This window comes from Paroedura picta, chromosome 6 (genome assembly GCF_049243985.1).
Source record: "Paroedura picta isolate Pp20150507F chromosome 6, Ppicta_v3.0, whole genome shotgun sequence".
Classification (NCBI taxonomy): domain Eukaryota; kingdom Metazoa; phylum Chordata; class Lepidosauria; order Squamata; family Gekkonidae; genus Paroedura; species Paroedura picta.
The window spans coordinates 10506534-10531732 of record NC_135374.1 but is presented as its reverse complement, the minus strand read 5'-3'; the positions used below and the strand labels follow the sequence as shown (position 1 = coordinate 10531732).

At 47.6% G+C, this 25199-nt stretch overlaps 1 protein-coding gene across 5 annotated transcripts in view; it reads left to right on the top strand.

The window, feature by feature from the left end:
* The window catches only part of GRM5 (glutamate metabotropic receptor 5), a 287732-nt gene that overhangs the window by 207039 nt on the left and 55494 nt on the right, over nucleotides 1-25199 (top strand). For all 5 annotated transcript variants that reach the window (XR_013231702.1, XM_077341416.1, XM_077341418.1 and 2 more), the window contains exon 4: nucleotides 15871-16106. Coding sequence is in view for 4 of the 5 variants with exons in the window: in XM_077341416.1 (XP_077197531.1) it covers nucleotides 15871-16106 (236 nt within the window). In the remaining variant the exon portion in view is untranslated. The remainder of the gene's footprint in view (nucleotides 1-15870; nucleotides 16107-25199) is intronic.

The window sequence follows — 25199 nt, the reverse complement described above, 5'->3', positions numbered from 1 at the left end:
TTTTTTAAATAGCCTGAACACTTAGTTGTCATGGCGACTTCGTGCAGCTCTACAAATAGGGTGGAACGTTGGCAGGCATGGGGTAAGATGCTGGAGACCTGTTCCTTTGCCGTTTCAGTTCCGGCTCAGGGGGAACCATCGTATGGAAGAGCACATGCTGGTTTTCCAGAGAAGGCGTCCCACAGCAGCGTTGTGCCGTCTTTATTTAGATGTTTTTTTAAATTGACCCCCGGCCTTTCTCCCCAATGGGGACCCGAAGCGGAGGATGTTGTTCGCCTGTCCTGTGTTTTATCCTCACAACAACCCTGTGAGGTGGGCTAGGAGGTGTGAGCGCAGATGGCCCGAGGCCATGTGGTGAGCCTCCAAGAGAAAGCGGGGAGTCAAGCCTGAATCTCTGGGCCGATACTCTTAACTTCTGTATAGTCTGCCTATCGTAATGCGGCTAAAGCAGGGGCTTTGAAAAATACCCTGTAGATCATATCTTAAAATCCCACTGAGCTAATGGTAGGGGTTTTCTGGGTAGCAAATGAGGCTGCACCTTAGATTTATATGGGGCATTATGATACTGAAGAAGAAGAAAATCCTGATCCTGCATTGAGCAGGGGGTGGAACTATGGCCCCTTCCAACTCTATGATTCTGTGTTTCGAAGAAGAGGAAGAAGAGGAAGAGAAAGAAGAAGAAGAGGAGGAAGAGGAAGAAGAGGAAGAGGAAGAAGAGGAAGAAGAAGAAGAGGAAGAAGAAGAAGACGAAGAAGAAGAGGAAGAAGAGGAAGAAGAGGAAGAAGAAGAGGAAGAGGAAGAAGAAGAAGAGGAAGAAGAAGAAGAAGAAGAGGAAGAAGAAGAAGAAGAAGAAGAGAAAGAAGAAGAAGAGGAAGAGGAAGAAGAAGAAGAAGAAGAGGAAGAAGAAGAAGAAGAGGAAGAGGAAGAGCTAGTTCTTTGTACCCCTCATTTTACTGCCCATCTTACAGTCGCCTCCCTTTCCTCTCCCCACAACAGACACTCTGTGAGGCAGGTGGGGCTGAGAGAACTCTGAGTGAACTGGGACTGGCTCAAGGTCAACCAGCAGGCTACATGTGGAGGAATGGGGAATCAAGCTCAGTTCTCCAAATCAGAGTCCACCGCACTTAGCTGTTTCCAGACCCCTTTCTAAGTATCCCCAGCAGAACACTGTCATTTCATACTGCAGTCAAACACTTAGATATTTTCCATGAGTTATGACCACTATGACTCCTGATCATTAACCATCAGTTTGGACCCCGTCAACGTACACTTACAGTTAGGAATTTGGTTTCCAGATTGCATTACTTTGCACAGGCCCACATTGAACCTCATTGGCCATGCTGATGCTCACTTGCCCAGCCTTGACAGCTCCCGCTGGATCTTCTATGGTTGGAGGTTCCACCATCATCATCAATTCATGGATCAAAATAAGAAAGCCCTGCTGGCATCGGAGACCAGGGCAGGGACTGCTATCCAAGCCCCTCCGTCTCATTAAAATTTACGCTGTATTGAGAGCCAACTTAGTGTAAAGAGCAGCAGCTTCTAACGTGGCGGGCCGTTTGATACCCCGCTCTTCCACATGCAACCAGCCAGGTGACCTTGGGCTCATCACAGTCCTGATAGTGCTGTTCTCACAGAGCAGTTATATCAGAGCTCTATCAGCCCCACCTCCCTCACAGGGTGTCTGTTGTGGGGAGAGGAAAGGGAAGGTGAATGGAAGCCGCTTTGAGACTCCTTCGGGTAGAGAAAAGCGGCTTATAAGAACCAACTCTTCTTCTTCTTCAGTAATATCAGGGCTCTCTCAGCCTCCCCTCCCTCACAGGGTGTCTGTTGTGAGGAAAGGAAAGGGAAGGCGATTGTAAGCCGCTTTGAGATGCCTTCGGGTAGAGAAAAGCACGATATAAAAACCAACTCTTCTTCTTCAGTAATATCAGGGCTCTCTCAGCCTCACCTCCCTCACAGGGGGTCTGTTGTGGGGAGAGGAAAGGGAAGGTGATTGTAAGCCGCTTTGAGATGCCTTCGGGTAGAGAAAAGCACCATATAAGAACCAACTCTTCTTCTTCTTCAGTAATATCAGGGCTCTCTCAGCCTCCCCTCCCTCACAGAGGATCTGTTGTGGGGAGAGGAAAGGGAAGGCGAATGGAAGCCGCTTTGAGACTCCTTCGGGTAGAGAAAAGCGGCATATAAGAACCACTCTTCTTCTTCTTCAGTAATATCAGGGCTCTCTCAGCCTCCCCTCCCTCACAGGGTGTCTGTTGTGAGGAAAGGAAAGGGAAGGCGATTGTAAGCCGCTTTGAGATGCCTTCGGGTAGAGAAAAGCACCATATAAGAACCAACTCTTCTTCTTCTTCTGTTCCAGGGGTGACCAAACCGTGCCTTTCCAGATGTCCATGGACTTCAATTACCTTGAGCCCCTGTTGGCAAGGGCTCATGGCAATTGTAGTCCATGGACATCTAGAGAGCCACAGCCCCCCCCCCCCCGCCCCACGCTCTGCTCTCCCCGCTGCGTTTGTTTGCTCTGCAATAGCCAGGATCATTTTAAAAGCCAAGTACATGTTTGTTCTGTAAGTTAAGGATCTGCTGGAATAATTGGCCTGCAATCTGTTGTTCTCTGCTGTTCAAAACGGGCCACGCCAGCCTGTCAAACAACACACAGCCTGTCCTGCGTGGCACTTTACAGCTCTCTGGAACGTGTGCCTTTGTGCTCATGTACCTGAGGATAAGATGTACCCTCTCGCCCACTCAGAGGTTTAACTTCCAGAGACCCTGGAGGGGAGGGGGTGGTGCCCTAAAGATTTATCGCTCTGAAAATAAAATCCCGGCAACTCACATTAATTGCATGGGAATCAGGGGTTCTTCAGGCCGGATGCCGCCGATCTTAACCGCTACACCACGCTGGTTCAGTCTGTCCTATCCGGTGGAGTTCCGCAGCCTCCGAATGGTGGACAATCACTCGGATTTGCTGAGGATCCTACTCGGTTCCCACTCCTCCTTCCAGCTGTGTGACTTTGGGCCAGTCCCAGTCCTCTTAGAGCTGTTCTCACCGCACAGTTCTCTCAGAGCTCTCTCAGCCTCACCTCCCTCACCGGGTATCTGTTGTGGGGGGAGGAAGGGAAAGGGGTTTGTAAGCCTCTTTGAGACTCCTTCAAGGGGTAAAATAAACAGCTTTTCCTTTTAAGAAGGGGGGGGAGAAACCTGTTTGTTTGTTTTTCTAATGGAGAGGAATTTTATGGCTCTAGAAAGGAGCCTCACCTTAGCCAGCCTTTTATTTGGTTTTTTAAAAAGTTAGAATGGGGGGGGGACTCATTTTAGAGAACAAAGCTCATTTTTGTATGGCCAGTAAGCATCCTGTTAAGGGCCCATCATTCCTAACAGGTGTGTGTTGGTCCTGTGAGAGAAAAGAGCAGCTGTGAACCTGCTGAGTGACCCTCTCCAGAGAAAGGGAGATTTCATTTCCCCTCAGCGGCTATTTACTTTGTGAGAGAGTCAGTAAGAATGCTTGCACTCGAATGCTCACGCCTTGGATAAATCTTTGTTGGCCTTAAAGGCGCTACCGGACTCTGATTTTGTTGTTTATACATCTAAAAGTGTGAGACTCCCAAGAGTCCGGTCGCACCTTAAAAATGAACAACATTTGTGTCACGTTGTGGCTTTTTGTGAGCCCCCCCTGCTCACTACTGCAGATGTCTGAATCCAAAAAAGGAAGCAGTGACTTGCAAAAAAACCAACCCTGCACTCTTTCCTACTGCTACGGGCTCCCCACATGAATTTATACGTCCGTTCTCCGCACATTATTTTTTACTTATTAAATACTTTATTTTCTGTTAAATTCTCCTTGGTTGGCCATCCCCATCTATGTCTTGTCTTTCACGTCCAAAATCTAGAAGAAACAGCCTCTGTTTACCTCACATACAGCAGGCCTCCTCTACCAGGGGTCCGTGAAACCCTGGGGTTTCTTAACGGCCCTGGAAGGGTTTCCCGAGTGGGTGGGAGGTAATAGATTTCTAATTTTTTTTAATTTGTTAAATATTTATTAGGTGATGCGGCCATATATGGCCATGTTGGCCCATCCAAATTTCCCCAAATAGCCAATAATAGGCCTGGAGCGGGTGGGAAGGGGAGGGGCCTGTGTTCAGTTTTGGGCACCCCAATTGAAGAGGGATGTAAACAAACTGGAGCATGTCCCGAGGAGGGCAACAAAGATGGTTGAGGGGTTTGGAGACCAAGACGTAGGAGGAAAGGTTGGGAGAGCTTGGTCTGTTCAGCCTAGAGAGGAGACGACTGAGAGGGGATCTGATAACCATCTTCAAGTATTTAAAAGGCTGCCACATAGAGGATGGAACAGAGTTGGTCTCTCTTGCCTTGGAGGGACAGACCAGGACCAATGGGGTGAAATTAATTCAAAAGAAATTCCGTCTCAACATCCGGAAGAAGTTCCTGACAGTTAGAGCGGTTTCTCAGTGGAGCAGGCTTCCTCGGGAGGTGGTGGGTTCTCCATCTTTGGGAATTTTTAAACAGAGGCTGGAGAGCCATTAGATGGAGAGGCTGATTCTGCGAAGGTTCTTCAGTGAAACAGGTTCTTCAGTGAAACAGGCTTCCTCAGAGGTGGTGGTGATGGAGATGGATATTCTTCAGTCCAGAAAACAGTTATCTCAGAGCCTTCTCCAACCTTTCTCTCACCCTATAGCTGTTGTGCCTAACCACTGCTTATGAAAAATACGCTACCAAGAGTGTAGTACGGCCAGTGTTATGCCCACATTTACACATGGATCATGCAGGAACCTGTATGTGCCGCTTCGGGCCATGCATCAGTTTAGATATGAACATTTACCCATCTCTGTTGAAATGGAACGCACATAAAAGCTTCTACCTTGAATAAGACTTCGTTGGTCTTAAAAGTGCCCCTGGCCTCCAACTGCTTCGGACCCACGCGGCTACACATCTGTTAAAAAAATTTGGTTTAGTGGACAGCTGAGCTTGGATTATAAAGTGAGCTCTAGCAGCACAAATATAATCACAGAGTGAAATATTCATCAAGGGTTAGAGGGGGGCGGGAGGGGGAAAATCTACTGGGTATGGATAGAACAGTATTTAGAAAGAGATGTTGTTTTCCAAGGGCTTTCATAGGTCCTGCTTATTTTTTGGGATCCGTACCTTCAGGGCTTAGTTTGTGCTGGGATTCGGGGCTCTGACCTGAAGGGCCCAGGCTAGACTGACCTAGGCTGATTCTGTATTTACTTTGTTTGTTTCATTGTGGATCCTGCTGAATTCAGATCGATTTGAACTCGGGTCTACCTCTATCCCCCCCCCCCATTGAAAAAGAAGAGTGTTCTGCATGTGATTAGGGAAGCTCAGAAGGGGGAGAGCCAAGCACAGTAGGAACCTTTTTATTTTCTTGAAGGGGGGGGGAGATTGGAGACAGGAGAGGAGGGGGAATAATTCCAAGCGGAAATCTCTGCCAAGAGAAGCTCAGGCTTCTGGAGCTTCTACCAAGAGAAGTTAGGGCTTCCCCTTTAAGGGAAGCCTTGCAGCCTAGGAACGAGGAAGACTTTGAACTGATGCCCTGGCCAATCAGGGCTTTTCTACAGTGCTGGAGGCTTGAGGCAGCAAGTTAGCTCGGGAAAAGCAGAAAGCTGCACCTTTACTCATGCCGATTTTTCAAATACCAAGGGTTATATCCACTCCAGGATATTGCGGGGGAAAGGCAGGGTCACTCCAGATCAATACTGCTTGTTGCAGATGAAAAATTTAAATCGCCCAAAATCAAAATGGAAATCGCATTTAGTGCAGACGGCAGGGACTGAATTGACCTGGGATTGGAATAAAAGCTCCGTGCAGATTCAGCCCTGGTCGTATCTCAGAAGCTAAGCAGAGTCAGCCCTGGTTCGTACTTGGAGGGGAACCCATTAAGGTAGTCAAGGGTTGCTGCACAGAAGCAAGCCGTGACAGACCGCTTCTGTTCATCTCTTGCCTTGAAAACCCTTTTGTCATGTCACACACACACACACACACACAGACAAATTGTTCATAGTGAATTTTCGGTGTGCTACATGCCTGATCTTTCTGGGGTGTTTACTCTGGTTCTCTGGGGCAGCCTCATTTCTTTCTGCCTCTTGTTCTCTATTTGGCTCTTGGATCGCTTTCCTGCTCCCTTCTCTATGTTCTTCGTGTGTTGTGTCCAAAGCGTTCTGAAGCCTTGCTGGGTCATTGGCACCTGGCTGTGAATGTGCTGTTCGGTTCTCTCTTTGAGGATAAAAGCCTGGCCGTGGTGGGAACAGATTTTTGGCATGCAATTTATGGGTGAAGGGGGTGGGTGGGGGATTGCCTATATCAGTGGTCCCCAACCTTTTTATCACCGGGGACTGGTCAATGCTTGACAATTTTACTAAGGCCCGGGGGGGGGAGTAGTCTTTTGCGGAGGGACGTCGCTGCCACCTGAGCCCCTGCTCCGCTTGCTTTCCCGCCGGTGCCCCCACCGCCCGCTGGGGGGTGCTGCCAGCAGCAGCTGCGTAGTGCCACACCAAGGGGGAGCCCCAGCCATGGCCGCCACTGGAGAGCACCAAAGGTGAGCCAGTGGCAGAGTGTCAGGGCAGCCCTGGAGGCAGCAGCCGGGGAGGGGGCGAGGAGGAGCTGCGGCCCGGTACTGACTAATCCATGGACTGGGATCGGTCCCCAGACTGGGGGTTGGGAACCGCTGGCCTATATGAACCTTAGTTGTCCCTGAGATCCCTGCTTTCAGCAATGCATACCTATCAGGATAATTCTAACTAGTGAACTGGAATAAACAGTTATTGGATTTCTTCCCCTTAAGTGATGCCTTAGCTTGTTTTGTGTGTCCCTTGGGGTTGTCTTTAGGTTTGTGACACCTATGAACTTGCCGTATGTTAGCTCTGATGGGGAAAATATTACTGGAACTGTGTACTGACACCTGCTTTGGAGCTCTCCAATGTCCTGGGGGGAGAATTGATAGAAATTGGTTCCGTTTTATATAGAAACATAGAGTTGGAGGGGCCATCCAGGCCCTCTAGTCCAACCCCCTGCTCCATGCCGGTTCAGCTTCAAGCATCCAGGAGAAGGATCTGTCCAGCCGCTGCTTGAAGACCGCCAGTGAGGGGGAGCTCCCCACCTCCTTAGCAGCCCATTCCATGGCTGAACTACTCTGACTGTGAAAATTTCCCCCCTGACATCTAACCAATACCATTCTACATGTAGTTTGAATCCATGACTGTCCCTCCTCCAAGTGACAACCTTTCAAATACTTCAAGAGAGCCCTCCTGTCCCCTCTCAACCTCCTCTTCTCCAGGCTGAACATTCCCCAGTCCCTCAGCCTTTCCTCACAGGGGTTTGTCCCCAGGTCCCAGTTCATCTTCCTCACTCTCCTCTGAACCCTCTCCATTCTGTATGCAGCTAGATTCAAGTCCAGGAGCCCCTTAGAGATGAACAAGATTTTCAGGGTATACAATGTTGAGCATCAAAGCTGCCTGAAACTAACATATATATCAGACGTTGCCTTTTTAGAAAGCCAGCCCTGTGTAGCCCTCTTTGTTGGTCTTTGTTGGTCTTAAAGGTGCTATTGGATTCTGATTTTTTGTTGTGCCTCTTGGCAACTTTTCACAAAAGAAGACTCCCTTTCCCCCCCCCTTCCCCTGACCTTCCTCCTCTGCCTACAGTCATTCACATTAATCTTACTATTGATTCTGGATTGAGGATGCTGCCCTTGGTCCCATAATCCAGGAGAAATAAATCATCTCCATAGTGCTGTGCGGAAGCCAGGGAAGCCGGCGAGTTAAATCTTTCGTAAAAGCATTTAAAGGCCTTCTGTTTTCCAGCGAATCCGATGTCAGTGTGCAGCCTTGTTTTTTGGTCATACATCACTGTGCTGGTGATTCTGTTTAGCTTCATCAACAGAACGCCGTGACGCTGTGTACCGAGGCCAGAAGTGTCTTCCTGGGCCTCCTGGCACAGGATCAGGAAAATATTGTGAATACAGTCGGCTTTTTTAAAAAAAGGTAACACAATTCACTGCCTATCCAGTAAGCTGGCAAGGATTCCAGCCCCGAGGCTGATAAGACGACTTCTAGGGAAAGGAAAAGGAGAATCTGCCATAGCCAATTTTGGTTAGCAGCCCCGAGAGGACTGGTTTTTGCCTTCACCCCGACTCGGTCCTGAGCCTCAAGGATAAATTTTCCAAATAACATCCAATGCTTCTACAAATAAACATAACTGCTCTCTCTCTCTCTCTCTCTCTCGCTTTCTCTCTGACTCTTTTTCTCTTTTTCCCACTTTCTATATTGATTTCACACTAAGGAAATTGGTTTATTTCCCCCCACCCTCCAATGAATCTGAAACGAGCTCGGTTGAGGCATATTCTCCGTACCCTATAGCAGGGGTAGTCAACCTGTGGTCCTCCAGATGTTCATGGACTACAATTCCCACGAGCCCCTGCCAGCAAATGCTGGCAGGGGCTCATGGGAATTGTAGTCCATGAACATCTGGAGGACCACAGGTTGGCTACCCCTGCCCTATAGAGAAGAAGACTATAGATGAAACTGGTCTGTTATCAGACCTAGCAAAGTTCTGTTGGGGGGAGACTGAAATGCAAATGATATGACCCCATACACACCTGCCAAGCTGGGATTGCCTGCTGAATTCGGGCTACCTGGAGTCTTTGTGTGAAGCGGGGAGTGACACTGGGTTGTTGTGACATCATTCATTCATTCATTCATTCATTCATTCATTCATTCATTCATTCATTCATTCATTCATTCATTCATTCATTCATTTCCTTAGATTTGTATACCAACCCTCCCATACGTCCCAGGGCAGTTACATAGGAACACTGTGGAATACATACAATGTAATACATTAATAACAGTCACAACAATTTATCAATAACAATTCCATGAGTAAATATACGTTTAACAGGGTGCCACAATTAACTCATTGAACAATTTCAAAAGAACCACTTTAACCCCTAGGGAGGTCTGAAATGACTTAAGGGGGGACCGTCGGATGTTTATAGGTCGGATTAACCTCAGTCGAATGCCTGGTGGAGGAGCTCCCTTTTGCAGCCCCTGCGGAATTCTTGGAGTTCTGATCTCTTGTTGAGGTCCAACGTACTTCTTTGGGGCCAGGGGTTACTAGCCAGTTGGCGATGGCAGAGCGTAGTGATCTTTTGGGGGCATATTGGGGCTCTTTCAGGCTCACCTCCCTCATAGGGTGTCTGTTGTGGGGAGAGGAAAGGGAAGGCGATTGAAAGCCGCTTTGAGACTCCTTCGGGTAGAGAAAAGCGGCATATAAGAAACAACCTTCTTCTTCAGTAATCTCAGGGCTCTCACAGCCTCACCCACCCCACAGGGTGTCTGTTGTGGGGAGAGGAATGGGAAGGCGACTGTAAGCCGCTTTGAGACTCCTTTGGGTAGAGAAAAGCGGCATATAAGAACCAACTCTTCTTCTTCTTCAGTAATATCAGGGCTCTCTCAGCCTCCCCTCCCTCACAGGGTGTCTGTTGTGGGGAGAGGAAAGGGAAGCCAACTGTAAGCCGCTTTGAGCCTCCTTCGGGTAGGGAAAAGCGGCATATAAGAACCAACTCTTCTTCTTCTTCCTATCATCTGGAGAACAGTTGCAATCACAGATTTCCAGCCCCCAGTCCAGTTGGCAGCAGGAATACCAGCCTTTGGGGTGAAGAATTTAGACTGAGACTGAGAGATTGCAAGTGAGGGGGAGACTTAGCACCCCTCCCACAGTGCAACTGTCCCAGTTTAATTAGCAGTCAATTTGGGAGAGCGGGGATTTCCCTCATTACATTTATTAAAGCTCTCAGAGGTCCTTGTAGTCTTCTTTCAGGGCTCCTCTTAATAGATGGACTGTGATTTTCCTACTTTGTTCCATTGGGGGCCAGCAGTGGTAAAAGTAACCCTTCTGCACTTTCACACCCTCCTGTTTTAACCAGAAGCAGTCCCGATTAGTATTTTGCCGCAATTGCGAAATTCTGATATCCCTGTGTCCTCATAAGAATATGTATCACATCCAGCAACATCGAAGGGAACTGGAAGAAGACAAAGAGGACTCTTTTTCCCCTAGAGCAGGGGTAGTCAACCTGTGGTCCTCCAGATGTTCGTGGACTACAATTCCCACGAGTGTTTTCTGGCAGGGGCTCCTGGGAATTGTAGTCCATGAACATCTGGAGGACCACAAGTTGACTACCCCTGCCCTAGAGCGCTGACTCAGTTGTCATGATGTTCAACTGGAGAATTCATCCAAATTCCCTAATGGCAAAAAGGGATAGTCCCCACCAGGGGTAGTCAACCTGTGGTCCTCCAGATGTCCATGGACTACAATTCCCATGAGCCCCTGCTAGCATTCGCTGGCAGGGGCTCATGGGAATTGCAGTCCATGGACATCTGGAGGACCACAGGTTGACTACCCCTGGTCCCCACAAGACAAGAACGATACCATATTGTAAAAGGAAGGCCACCCCCTCCTCCACCCCAAAAAAATAATGTTTATAACTCTTAACTCCTAAACCAGGAGAATACCTTATGCATGATCAGAAATACTGAGTCTGGGAACTTGGGCAGATGGTGAGTGGGTGGGCAGAAAGGATTGTGTCCATGCTTGGCTCTTGTGGCCCTTTCTTGCATGCCCAGGGAAATGCTGATTGCCACGCTGGGGCTAGTAGGAGAATTTCTTCCAAGCCAGACTGGCCAGGGATTCTGTTTATTTTATTTTATTTGGGGGGGGGGCATTATCTGGGAATAGAACTGTGGTGGGCAGGTAGTTGTGAGTTTCCTGCTTTCTGCAGGGCATTGGACTGGATGACCCTTCCAACTCCAAGATTCTGTGATTCTATGAATACGCGAATCATTATTTTGTATGAATATGGCCATTTCTCCATCCCAGATTTAATATGCTTTATAAGAGAAGAAAGTTTCTTGAGGGTGCACATTTCCGCTTTTAAAAGCTTAAATATTTGCATTTTGAAACGCTTTCCCCCTTCACACAAAGTAGAACAACCACAAGGATTTCAGCTACTGTGGCCTCCTGGTGCATGTCATGAACCCCAGTTCCTGACCCGAGTTTCACCTGAGTTCTCCCGGAGCCTCCCGGACAGTTGTCATAAAGCCATAAATCGCCTGTTGATTCCTGTCCTCCCTTTGCACACTAAAGCGCCAGAACACCTTATCTCATCCTGCTCTCGATGACCTTGCTTTGTTGTTGTTGTTGTTAGGTGCGAAGTCGTGTCCAACCCATTGCGACCCCATGGACAATGATCCTCCAGGCCTTCCTGTCCTCTACCATTCCCCGGAGTCCATTTAAGTTTGCACCGACTGCTTCAGTGACTCCATCCAGCCACCTCGTTCTCTGTCGTCCCCTTCTTCTTTTGCCCTCGATCGCTCCCAGCATTAGGCTCTTCTCCAGGGAGTCCTTCCTTCTCATGAGGTGGCCAAAGTATTTGCGTTTCATCTTCAGGATCTGGCCTTCTAAGGAGCAGTCCGGGCTGATCTCCTCCAGGACTGACCGGTTTGTTCGCCTTGCAGTCCAAGGGACCCGCAAGAGTCTTCTCCAGCACCAGAGTTCAAAAGCCTCAATTCTTTGACGCTCGGCCTTCCTTATGGTCCTTATGGGGGGCTACTGATCCCTTGTCTCTGCCAAGAAATTTGCTCCCCAAACTTTGCCTGTAGATGCCTTTGTATTAGTCTTAGGAGGGCAGGATGCTGTTCCCATTGGCTGCAGAGGAAAGGACGTGCAGTAATGGGTTTAAACTACAAGTACAACGATATAGGCTAGATATCAGGAAAAAAATGTCCACAGTCAGAGTAGTTCAGCAGTGGAATAGGCTGCCTAAGGAGGTGGTGAGCTCCCCCTCACTGGCAGTCTTCAAGCAAAGGCTGGATACACACATTTGTTGGACGCTTTAGGATGCTTTGGGCTGATCCTGCATTGAGCAGGGGGTTGGACTAGATGGCCTGTGTGGCCCCTTCCAACTCTATGATTCTATGATTCTTTTGAATAAAGCTTCCTTTTGGATTTCACAAACCCTGTGGTCTCGAGGACTGTCTTTGCAAGGACTTGACTCAGGTGTCTTCTACCTGGTTCCTGACAGTGCATGAGTTTGGGGTGCCACAAAGGGAATACCTTAAAAGGGCTAATAATGGATCATTTAGACCAGGGGTAGTCAAACTGTGGCCCTCCAGATGTCCATGGACCACAATTCCCAGAAGCCCCTGCCAGCGAATGCTGGCAGGGGCTTCTGGGAATTGTGGTCCATGGACATCTGGAGGGCCGCAGTTTGACTACCCCTGATTTAGACGCAGAGCTCATGGTGCATGGAGGTGCACTTTGGCTTGCTTCCGGAAGGCTATTGTATGTTTTTAATATGTTTTTATAATACTATAATATGTTTTTATACTCCAGCGATATCCAGAAGGCACGGTCGACCCATCTGAATCAAGCTCATTCACGTCATCTTCATCACAGTCGTCACTCATCCCCATCATCATCTTCACGGTCATCATCACCAGTTTCTCACACATTCAATGCATAAGGTAGTCCTGCATCGTTTCTTCAATCCACAGGGTCTTTCTAATGATATAGTGACAACCTTTCTCTGTGTTGGCGTATGCAATGCCCGGTGTACAAAGTTAACCAGGAAGAGGAAGACCCTGACGGGGGCAGCAAGAAGGCTGTTGGATAGACCAGGGAGTTCAGGACCTTTCCATCTTTTAAGTGTGCCTTTTGTTTGTCCCTAGATTGCTACTCTTTGCTATACAAGAGCCTCTTGTGGCGCAGAGTGGTAAGGCAGCCGTCTGAAAGCTTTGCCCATGAGGCTGGGAGTTCGATCCCAGCAGCCGGCTCAAGGTTGATTCAGCCTTCCATCCTTCCAAGGTCGGTAAAATGAGTACCCAGCTTGCTAGGGGGTAAACGGTAATGACTGGGGAAGGCACTGGCAAACCACCCCGTATTGAGTCTGCCATGAAAACGCTGGAGGGCGTCACCCCAAGGGTCAGACATGACTCGGTGCTTGCACAGGGGATACCTTTACCTTTACCTTAGATTGCTATTCTTAGGGCAATTTCCTCTTTCTTCCCGGATGCTTCTCAGTCTGCCTTCTTCTCTCGAGCCAGCTAGATGTAGGAGCTCTATCCTCTGCCTCACCTTTCCTATCCGGAATGTCCTTCCGTAAATAAAGCTTCCTTTTCTAAGCTAAACAGCGTCTGCATATCAATGAAACAACTCTGCTATGCTAACACTCTGCACCTTAAGACCAGATCCCCTTCTATGGTGGCAAATCCTGCATTTCACTTTGCATGGTGATGGAGGAAGGTATGCAGGTGTTCTTCGATTCTGCATTAACATCAGTTCATTGTATTTCCATAGTGTAGGGGTGGCCATCTGTGGCTCTCTAGACATTCAAGGACTACAGTTCCCATGAACCCCTGTCAGCATAATTCAACCAGCGATTGAAGCAAAACTTTTGTCTCGCCTTACTTAGAATCACAGAATCCTAGAGTTGGAAGGGATCTCCAGGGTCATCCAGTCCAACCACCTGCACAATGCAGGAACTCACAACTACGTGCTCACCCACAGTGACCCCAATTTCATGCCCAGATGATCCCCCCCCCCGCAAAAAAAAACAACCCCAGAATCCCTGGCCAGTCTGGTTTGGAGGAAGTTCACCTCCCAACCCCAAAGTGGCAATGGGCATTTCCCTGGGTGTGCAAGAAAGGGCCACAAGAGCCAAGCTCAGACACAATCCCTTCTGCCCACCCACTCACCATCTGCCCAAGTTCACAGAATCAGATAATTATCCTGCCTCCCCTTTAAAACTTGCTATTGTTAATTGTATGTATTACCCACCTTTTCTCTTCAGACTCAGGCAGGGCATATCATAATAAAAACATAGAGAATGATAAAATATGCACATGCATGCAATAAATAATCAAAAGGCTGAAAGAGCAGGGGGGGAGGGAGAAATTCCATCCATTATGGCCTGCTCTGAATTTCAGTGGCAAGGGAGGAGAGAGGGGGCAGAGGTGTCTAATGGGCCCCATGTGATGGGCAAGCACTGTGCCCCACTGGGTATACCCTCAGGTACATTACAGACAGCTTTCTATTAAGCCACATCGCAGGGGGGGGGGGTTTGCAGGAACTCCAGGGAATCCCACGAACATTCAGCTAAGTCACAGGGGTAGTCAAACTGCGGCCCTCCAGATGTCCATGGACTACAATTCCCAGGAGCCCCTGCCAGCATTCGCTGGCAGGGGCTCCTGGGAATTGTAGTCCATGGACATCTGGAGGGCCGCAGTTTGAGTACCCCTGAGCTAAGACGTTGAAAGGTCTTATTGCTTCATTGGGCAGAGTTCTCCACTGGCCCCCATTTATCAGCAGCGAGCAAAGCCATTTCTCTCCTTTCTCCCTTCTAGCTTGCATTAAACACCTTTCCCTTGGGAATAAGGCCAATCTGTGCAGAATTAAGCTGCCTGCAAAGAGTAGAAACCAGAAAATAAATAATTAGCTCGCGAGGAAAGAGTTGACTACAGATAAGTTCGGGAGCATTGATTTCGTTGGGAAGGAAAGAAACCTGCCAGGTTTAATTCGCAGCAGGCAGGGAGGATCAAAAGGAGCAGTGGCTAAACTGCAGATCTCTAGATGTCTGTGGACTACAATTCCCATGAGCCCCTGCCGGCAGGGGCTCATGGGAATTGTAGTCCACGGACATCTGGAGATCTGCAGTTTGGCCACCCCTGGTAAGGAGTCCTCTGCGTTCCCTTTTAAGAATGGGGAGTTGGCAGAGGGAAGGAAAGTTAGCACCATGTGCTCATGGGGTTGCTGATTGGCTAGCTGCCTTTGCTGATGGCACCACAACATTTGAGTCCAATGGCACCTTTAAGACCAACAAAGACTTATTCAAGGTGTGAGCTTTTGTGTGCAGGCTCACTTCCTCAGCATGCACAGCATGTTTAAAAAAAAATTCTTGCATCACTGTGGGAAACTGAAAAAAGATCTGCTCACCAAGGTTCTCTCACACACACACACACACACCAGCCTAAACCAGTTGGGGGGCGACATGCTTTTTCAGTATATTTATATATGATGACTTCATAGTTTGACTAATGGTTTATCCCATGTGGCTGCCTGCCCTCACAGTATAAAAAATAAAGATTTGTTTTATTTATAATCTATTGATTCCTTTTTATAATTTATTTATTTATCGAACGCCGGTTTGGAGTAGTGGTTAGGAGCGCAGACTTCTAATCTGGTGAGCTGGGTTTGATTCCCTGCTCCTCCTCCACAGGCAGCCAACTGGGTGACCTTGGGCCCGCCACAGCACTGCTAGAATGGTTCTGACCAAGTAGTAATATCCGGGCTCTCTCAGCCACTCCTCCCTTACAGGGTGTCTGTTGTGGGGAGAGGAAAGGGAAGGTGATTGTAAGCCGATTTGAGACTTCTTTGGGTAGAGAAAAGCGGCATATAAGAACCAACTCTTCTACTTCTTCTTCAGTAATATCAGGGCTCTTTCAGCCTCACCCACCTCACAGGGTGTCTGTTGTGGGGAGAAGAAAAGGAAGGTGATTGTAAGCCGCTTTGAGACTTCTGGTGGAGAAAAGTGGCATATAAAAACCAACTCTTCTTTTCCTTCTATTTTTGCCCCGTTGGTCAAAGGACAATAAGTAACTTGATGTGTTGTCTTTCTTTGATTCTCTCTCCACATTAAAAAGAGTGATGCGAGATCGGCAGCATACAGATTGGCCCCCTTTCGCTCACCCCTCCTTGCTGCGTTTCCAAGGACGCCCGTCAATAATGCCCCTGAACGCTTCAGTTCGTAACCTCAACGGAGCGTCTTCTCCCTTTTATTTATCTCCGCAGTGACGGCTGGGCGGACAGGTACGATGTGACAGACGGCTACCAGCGGGAAGCCGTTGGCGGAATAACGATCAAGCTCCAGTCCCCCGACGTGAAGTGGTTTGATGACTATTACCTGCAGCTTCAGCCGGAAACCAATCAACGAAACCCCTGGTTTCAGGAATTTTGGCAGCACCGTTTCCAGTGCCGGCTGAAAGGATCCTCCCAGGAAAACCCGAAATTCAACAAAACCTGCAACAGTAAGCCCCTTTTCTTTTCTTGCAGTTCTTTATTATTTACAGTCCACCAAGTCTAAGTGATCAATTGCTTCTGGGCCTCTGAGAATTAGAAGCACGAGGATCCGGGAGGTGCAGTGGTTGTCAATATTTTTATTGCCTCTGGCGGGTCGGATTCAAAGGGTAGCTTCGAGTACTAACACTCAGTAATGGGTGGCTCAAACTGGGGGTCTGCAAGGCTGGTATAAAGTCTCAGAGGTGTGTCTCAGGGAGGGTTGCCAGCTCTGGGTTGGGAAATACCTGGAGGCTTTGGGGGTGGAGCCAGGAGTGGGCAGGGTTTGAAGCAGAGAAGGGTTCTCCGTGGAGTACAATGTTACGCAGCCCACCCTACAGCGCAGCCGTTTCCTCCAAGGGGACTGATCTCTGTTGCCTGGAGATGATGCCGACCCTATTGCCTCCTTCTCCTTCCCCCCAGGGTGACATCACAATTTAAGCAACCGGCCTGTTCCTCAATGGAAAACTGTAACATGCTTCATTCAAAGAACTGACACTACTTCAGCTAAGTGTATTGATCTTTCTGTCTAGCTAAAGCACCAGAAAAAGTGAGATGATTTCATAGTTATCGAACTTGATTCTTGATACCTTTGATTCCTTGCCACGGGAGAACTTGGCCAAGCCATCTTTACCTCTCCCCCTGCCCTTAATCTATAAAGATTTTTTTTAAAAAAAAACAACACGTTTTACATGTCTTTTTCAAAGCCATGCACAATTTGACTTGAGGGTCCACCAGGAAGAATGCCAGATGATGCTCCCCAAAGAAAAATCAGTAGAAAAACAAAACTGGTGAAAAGGGTAACAACACAATGACAAGGAGGCAGATAAACAGGAAAATCTGCTCCAGCAGGTGAATCAAATCTCCATCAAGTATATTTTTATTTTATTTATCTATTTATAAATTTGCGCCCCGCCTCTCATGACATTCTCGCCTTGAGGCGGCTTACAGAATAAAACCATTAAAACATTCTATCCCATTAAAACCCATTAAAACCACAATAACATTGGTCACAACATCCCTCAGTTAAGATGGTGATGATGGAATCTCCCCAATCCGATTCCAGCCAACCCCCAAATCTTGATCTAATTCTAACCCTGGGGTGCTCAAATAGGGTGGGACCCTCCGGCCGAGACTCTGGATATCCTCTCCTGGCCTCAACCCCTGGCGGAAAAGCTCCGTCTTGCAGGCCCTTCACTCCAAGGAGTTCAGGGCAATGTGCACATGCATCTCACAACAACGCAGTGAGGTTGGACAAATTGTGAATATAGAATCATAGAGCTGGAAGGGGCAGACAGCCCATCTAGTTCCACCTCCTGGTCAATGCAGGATCAGCCTAAGGCATCCAGGATAAGTCTCTGTCCAGCCTCTGCTTGACAGGAGCTCCCCACCTCCTTAGGCAGCCCATTCCACAGCGGAACTAGACTCATAGAATCCTAGAGAGGGAGGGGGCTATGCAGGACATCTAGTCCCACCCTCTGCTCGATCCATGTCAGTTTGGCTTTTGTCCTGGCCATGGGGTGGAGACGGTGCTGGTTGCCTTGTTGGATGATCTCCATTGCCAGTTGGATGTAGGCAGGTTGGCCATGCTAGTTCTATGCGATCTCTCAGCCACGTTTGATGTGGTTTACCATAAACTCCAGGCACACCGCCTCACCGGGACACGGATACAGGGCACAGGTTTGCGCTGGATACACTCCTTTCTCCATTTCAGTTTTTCTTAAATGACATATCTGGGAAGGGGGTGGGGTTTATAAACAGGCAGCGTGATCCAACTCTGTTGCTGTACAATCTTCTACAAGTACAACGATATAGGCTAGATATCAGGAAAATGTTTTTCACAGTCAGAGTAGTTCAGCAGTGGAATAGGCTGCCTAAGGAGATGGTGAGCTCCCCCTCACTGGCAGTCTTCAAGCAAAGGTTGGATACACACTTTTCTTGGATGCTTTAGGATGCTTTGGGCTGATCCTGCGTTGAGCAGGGGGTTGGACTAGATGGCCTGTAGGGCCCCTTCCAACTCTATGATTCTATGATTCTCCCATGAAATTATGTCCACTAACCACTAGATCCTGAAGTCTAAACATCATATGACTCTCCCACTGTGAAAACTCTCCCCAGTGGCCATCTCTGTTAAATTTAACATTTCTAACCGCCCTGGGAGTTATCCTTGGATTAATTTGACTCTTATATTTATCCCCTGTAATTAACAGTTGCACAGGGATTAATTTCTTATTTAAATGAGCTTTTCAACTATGATTCCCCCTCCCCCCATATACAGAATCATAGAATCACAGAATCACAGAATCACAGAATCATAGAGTTGGAAGGGGCCATACAGGCCATCTAGTCCAACCCCCTGCTCAACGCAGGATCAGCCCAAAGCATCATAAAGCAAATTATACCAAAGCAAACAATAATCCTAAAGCAAACAATACCAGTCGGTATTGTTCTCCACATAGTTCAAACGCATTACTTTGGGTCCTCTCCTCTGCTACCGACAGGAACCACTCCCCGCCCTCCTCTGAGTAACAGCTTTTCAAGTACTAGTTCAGTCTAGTTCAGCAGTGGGATGGGCTGGGAGGTAAAACAGTAATGACTGGGGAAGGCACTGGCAAACCACCCTGTATTGAGTCTGCCATGAAAACGCTGGAGGGCGTCACCCCAAGGGTCAGACATGACTCGGTGCTTGCACAGGGGATACCTTTACCTTTACCTTTAGAATCATAAAGCCATAGAATAGGAAGGGGCCATAAAAGCCATCTAATCCCAACCCATGCTCAATGCAGGATCAGTCTAACATGTCCATCATACGTCTCTGTCCAGCCTCTGCTTGAAGACCACCAGTGAGGGGGAACTCCCCACCTCCTTAGGCAGCCCATTCCACTGCTGTACTACTCAGACTATGATTTCCCCACTCCGATATCCCATCAGTACAGTTCTCCACGTAGTTTAAAGCCATTACTGTGGGTCCCCTCCTCTGCTACCAACAAGGAACCACTCCCTGCCCTCCTCTGAGTGACAGCTTTTCAAATACTTCACGAGATCAATCACAACAGATGCACACGCAAATCCATAGTAAACCTTATCTCCACCATATTGAATTGGCTTCAAAGCACAACTTAACTCCACATTGATCATTCATCTGACACTTAATACCTATAAAGGCTATATAATAATTGATTTGTTGGGGAGGGTGTTCCTATTTTATATTCAGAAACTGGGCTCCTACTCTAGCTCCGAAAATCCCAGGTTCGCTGCTCAGCCAAATCCCTTTTGATTTTTGTCAATAGCTCTTCTCGCAGAATCCGTCTCCTGTGAAGTGTGAAGCAATCCACTCTTCTCTGTTTTTCACCCTAGTTCCCTTGATCTGGAAGTTATCGCCAGGCCTTCTGAAAGAGCAACGGAACAAATCCCACTCAAAAGGGATCATCCCATACTAAATAAAGGGAGCGGGGAGAGAATCAAGAGAACTGTCCGTAAGGAAAAGAGAGGTTTTCCTCAGAGCTGTGCTGCTGGGGTGGGATGTCTCTTCACTTCTAGCTAATTGATTTCAGGACGCATGCAGAATTATTTACTTACTTATTTATGTTTTGATTGATATCATAGAATCATAGAATCCTATAGTTGAAAGGGACCTTGTGGGTCATCTAGTCCAACCCCCTGCACTATGCAGGACACTCACAATCCTATTGCTCATCCACTGTAACCTGCCACCCCCTTGAGCCTTCACAGAATCAGCCTCTCCGTCAGATGGCTCTCCAGCCTCTGTTTAAAAATCTCCAAAGATGGCGAACCCAACACCTCCCGAGGAAGCCTGTTCCACTGAGGAACCGCTCTAACTATCAGGAACTTCTTCCGGATGTTTAGGCAGAGTTTATTTTGAATTAATTTCATCCCATTGGATCTGGTCTATCCCTCCCTCACTGAGTGGCTTGTGGTGGGTCACAATCTAAGGCCATCATACAAAACCCCATCAAATTCTAAAAATCCCAACTCAATAAGCCCACCGCAGGCAGCGACCAAGTTCCCACCCCTCAGCTCACAGACTCGTTCATACCCTCACCTCCAGAGGCTGCCTAAGCAGGCTGGTGTTCCAGCTAACCCAGAGCCCAAATCTTACACGTCCTGGCCTCTCCCAAAGACTGGGTGGAAGAGCTAAATTTTGGCGATCAATATTTTCCGAACGTTTTCATCTTTTCTCTTCTGTTTCAATGGAAACACATTTTCTGTGCAGTCGTTTTCCCTCACATACGGCTTATTATTTTTAATTGGGAAGTGATATTGCCTCTGGAGAATAGAACCACAGGATAACGTGGTCTACAAATGCCAGCTTTTGGGTGAGGCCTGGGGGTGGATCGGAATACAGCTCATCTCCAGACTGCAGAGATCTGTTCCCCCAGAAAACAATGGTTGTTTTGGCGGCTGGATTCTACAGCAGTCTTTCTCGACTGTTTTACCATTGAGAAACCTCTGAAACATTCTTCAGGCTCTGAGAAACCTCGTAAGTCATGCAATTTTGCAAAATATGGTTGGGAAGCAGAACTGTGGACATGCCCACCTGGGACTCCTCCCCTTCCCACCCCCTCCAAGCCCATCATTGGCCATTGGGGAGGGCGAGTCAACATGACCATATATGGTCATAGGTAAAGGTAAAGGTATCCCCTGAGCAAGCACCAGGTCATGTCTGACCCTTTGGGTGACGCCCTCCAGCGTTTTCATGGCAGACTCAATACGGGGTGGTTTGCCAGTGCCTTCCCCAGTCATTACCATTTACCCCCCAGCAAGCTGGGTACTCATTTTACCAACCTCGGAAGGATGGAAGGCTGAGTCAACCTGGATTGAACTCCCAGCCTCATGGGCAGAGCTTCAGACTGCATATCTGCTGCCTTACCACTCTACGCCACAAGGGGCTCATATATATGGTCATATCACCTGGTAAATGTTTTTTTCATATTTAACAAATATATAAAAAATTTAATGACCCCCCCCCCCACACACACACACAAACACATATTCAGGAAACCCTTCCAGGGCCATCAGGAAACCCCAGTGTTTCATGAAAACCTTGTTGAGAAGGTCTGAGTTAGTCAGTTAGACAGTTAGGCCTTCCTCTCTTTTGCTCCTTTACAAACTTGTTTCTCTTCTCAATAAAGCTATTTATTCTTTAAGCTGCTGATGCTTTGCTCCTCCTTTGCATATTTAAACTCTGCCAACGGGGTGACAAAGCTGGCCAAGTTAAATCATTGTCAATACAACTTTGCTAGATCATTCTTTATGTATACATTGGATGGATATCTCAGGATGATGCCTTCTCATGCTCTGATCTTGCGGCCTCTCCACGTGGTGCAAAAAGAGAGTTATTTAGGGTTTTTATATTTTAAAAAATTAAATGTGGATTGCTGTTCCAATTAACTTGTTCACCAACGTCCTGCAGCGTAATATTATATAACCCACGATTGTAAACGGAACAGAAAAATCAGGTCTTGTTACTAAGCAACCCTCCTACCCTGTTAATGAGCTTGAGAAGAGCACTGAGTGGTTCAGCCCCTGACATCGCAAAATGTTTTTAAATGTAGGGCCTTGGAAAGAGCTGGGCTCAGGATTTCCATGGTGGAAAGGGCAAAGGGCTCCAGTGCAAGATGCAGGACGGTTTCCAGTGCAAGGTGCAGGGGGTGGATGGACTAGATCAGGGGTAGTCAACTTGTGGCCCTCCAGATGTTCATGGACTACAATTCCCATGAGCCCCTGCCAGCAAATGCTGGCAGGGGCTCGTGGGAATTGTAGTCCATGAACATCTGGAGAACCACAGGTTGACTACCCCTGGACTAGATGGCCCAGGAGGTCCCTTCCAACTCTATGATTCTAGGTGGTTTGTCTTCTTCTGTGTAGAAACCCTGGACTTCCTTGGTGGTCTCCCATACAAAGACTAGCAGGTTAATCCTGTTTAGCTTCCAAGATTAGATTGTCTCCAAGATCTTTTGAGATTGGGCTAGGCTGGGCCACCCTGGTCAGGGCTCCCAAGATTTCAGAGAGATCCAGTATGCCTTAGATATTTCCCAAATTTTCAAGACAAACACGATTGTCGGGTGAATTTACCACGCCCGGACACCCTTGGTGACATGTCAAGTGAGCTCTGATTGGATCCTTTCATTCATTCATTCATTCATTCATTCATTCATTCATTCATTCATTCATTCATTCATTCATTCATTCATTCATTTGATTCCTATCCCACACTTTTCCATACACTTGTGTTGGGTTACAAAAAACAGATTAAAAAACCCAATAAAACCAACCCCCTTAAAGTCATAAACCACAAGAAGACGGCATAGTCCTCCCACCCACCCCTATTATCAGCCAATCGTTACAGGATAGGGGTTCGCATGATGGTTCCATGCTGGCCAGAAGAGGAGCCCCAGTTGTTCCTAATCCTGGCCTCAACCAATGACCTGGCAGAAGAGCTCCGTATTACTGGCCCTGCGGAACGTAGCCCTCAGCTCTCCCGGGAGCTTATTCCACCAGGTTGGCTCCAGGACCGAAAAGCCCCTGGCCCAGGTTGAGACCAGGAGTGCTTCTCTGTGGCCAGGGACCACAAGCAGATTAGCACCCACAGACTGAAGAACCCTGTGAGGGGCGTAAGGAGACAAGCAGTTCCACAGACAGGCAGGACCCCAGCCACGGGTGGCCCTAAACCAGTGGTTCTCAGCCTGGGGGTCGGGACCCCCTTGGGGGTCGAATGACCCTTTCACAGGGATCGCGGCAGGGCAAGCAGCTTGGCCGGGAGGCGCCATCCACACAACAGCCTTGTGGGGTAGATCGAGATAGAGCGTTTGTCAAGAGCAGCGGAAAAGAGCAAGATCAGCGTGGTGGGACAAGAGGCAGAACTGAACTGAAAAACCCCAGGGGAAAAAAGTCAATTGATATCCAATCATGCACAAGGGATCTTCACGCCATTAGTCAGTTTTGGTTTAATTTCTGTGGCCTAATTTTATGGTTGGGGGTCACCCCAACACGAGGAACTGTATTAAAGGGCATTAGGAAGGTTGAGAACCACTTCCTTAAACTATAATACCAGAACCTTGAATCTGATCCAGGTCACAACTGGCAGCCAATGCAGCTGCCTCATCTCAGGTTAGATCTACGATAGATTTAACTAATCTACATTTGGTAGTCAGGCTTATAATCCTGCCTTTCCATGTTCGGTTCAAGTTCATCACTGCAGAGCGACCCAGAGCAATCCGACGTTTTATTTCCATGCTGCAGTCGCCACTCTCATCCATTTGAGTTCCAAGAAAGATGAATTCCTGACCTCATTCGACCTCTTCACCATCAACTGTTATTGTGACATGTCTGTTTTTTTTGCAGGGGTCATTAATTTTGTCTTCTTAGTGTTGAAGAAAAGGCCACATTTCTTGCTTACTTCATTGACCTTTTTAATCGGCAGTTCTAGGCCTTCCTTACTTTCTGACAGGAGGGTGGTGTCATCAGCATACCGAAAAATATTTAGATTCCTTCCTCCTCTCTTCCTTCCAGTGTTTGATTCCTGGAGTTCAATCTCTCTCCTAATGATCTTCACATACAAGTTAACAGGGAGATTGTACTCCATTCTCTATTTTGAACCACTCAGTGTCTCCAAATGTCTTCTTAGTTTGTGTAGAGTTACTGCATCAGTTTGATCAAATGCACGGGCACCCCCAATTTTTGCAGGGCTTCCTACAATTTGTTGTGATCCACACAATCAAAAGGCTTTCTTGTGGTCAATAAAGCAGCTGTAGACAGCCTTGTGATATTCCTGTGACTTTTCCAAAATCAGCACAAATTTGTTATGTGGCCATGAATGCCACATCCCCATCAAAAGCCAGCTTGAACATCTGATAAGTCCAATGGTTTTTGCTGTGTGTTGTTGTATGATTTTAAGCGGGATCATACTAGCATGAGAAATGAGGCCTATTGTATAATAATTGGAACAGTTTTTTGAGTCACCCTTTTTTGGTAATGGGATGAACAGAGATCATTGATAGCAGTGGAATAGGCTGCCTAAGGAGGTGGTGAGCTCCCCCTCACTGGCAGTCTTCAAGCAAAGGTTGGATACACACTTTTCTTGGATGCTTTAGGATGCTCTGGGCTGATCCTGCGTTGAGCAGGGGGTTGGACTAGATGGCCTGTATGGCCCCTTCCAACTCTATGATTCTATGATTCTATGATTCTATGATCATTTCCACTCCTCTGGCCAGTTATTAGTTTCCCAGATTTTCTCGCGGAAAGCTGTAATGGTTTTGATTGGTACATATCTCAGCCGTTCCACAGGTATGATGTCACTGCCCGGGGCCTTGTTGTTTGACAATTGACTCAAGGCTCGTTCAACTTCATCCTCAAGAATGGCCGGTTCATAGAATCAAAGAATCATAGAATCATAGAGTTGGAAGGGGCCATACAGGCCATCTAGTCCAACCCCCTGCTCAACGCAGGATAAGCCCAAAGCATCCTAAAGCATCCAAGAGGTTCAAGTGAATATAATAAACTGCTTTATAGCATCTAGGCTAGATCACCAGCCCTTGCCCACAAATCCTGGAAGCTTTTAGGGGCAGAGCCAGGAGAAGGAGACCAAGTCACATGAGGAAAGGTTGAGGAAGCTGGGTCTGATTAGCCTGGAGAGAAGACAACTAAGAGGTGATATAAGAACCATCTTCAAACACTTGAAGGGCTGTCCTAGAGAAGATGGAGCAGAGTTGTTTTCTGTTGCCCCAGAGGGTCAGACCAGAACCAATGGGATGAAATTAATTGACAAGAATTTTTGGCTAAACATCTGGAAGAAGTTCCTACTAGAGTGGTTCCTCAGTGGAACAGGCTACCTCGGGACATGGTGGGTTCTCCTTCTTTGGATGTTTTTAAGCAGAGGCTAGATAGCCATCTCACATAAATGCTGATTTTATGAACTTAGGCAGATTGTGAGTGGATGGGCAGGAAAGGATATACCAAGGTTTGTCCCTTGTGGCCCTTCCTTGTATACCCTGCGGGATAGTAGGCGAATTTCCTCCAGGCCAGGCTAGATTCTGGAGATTTTT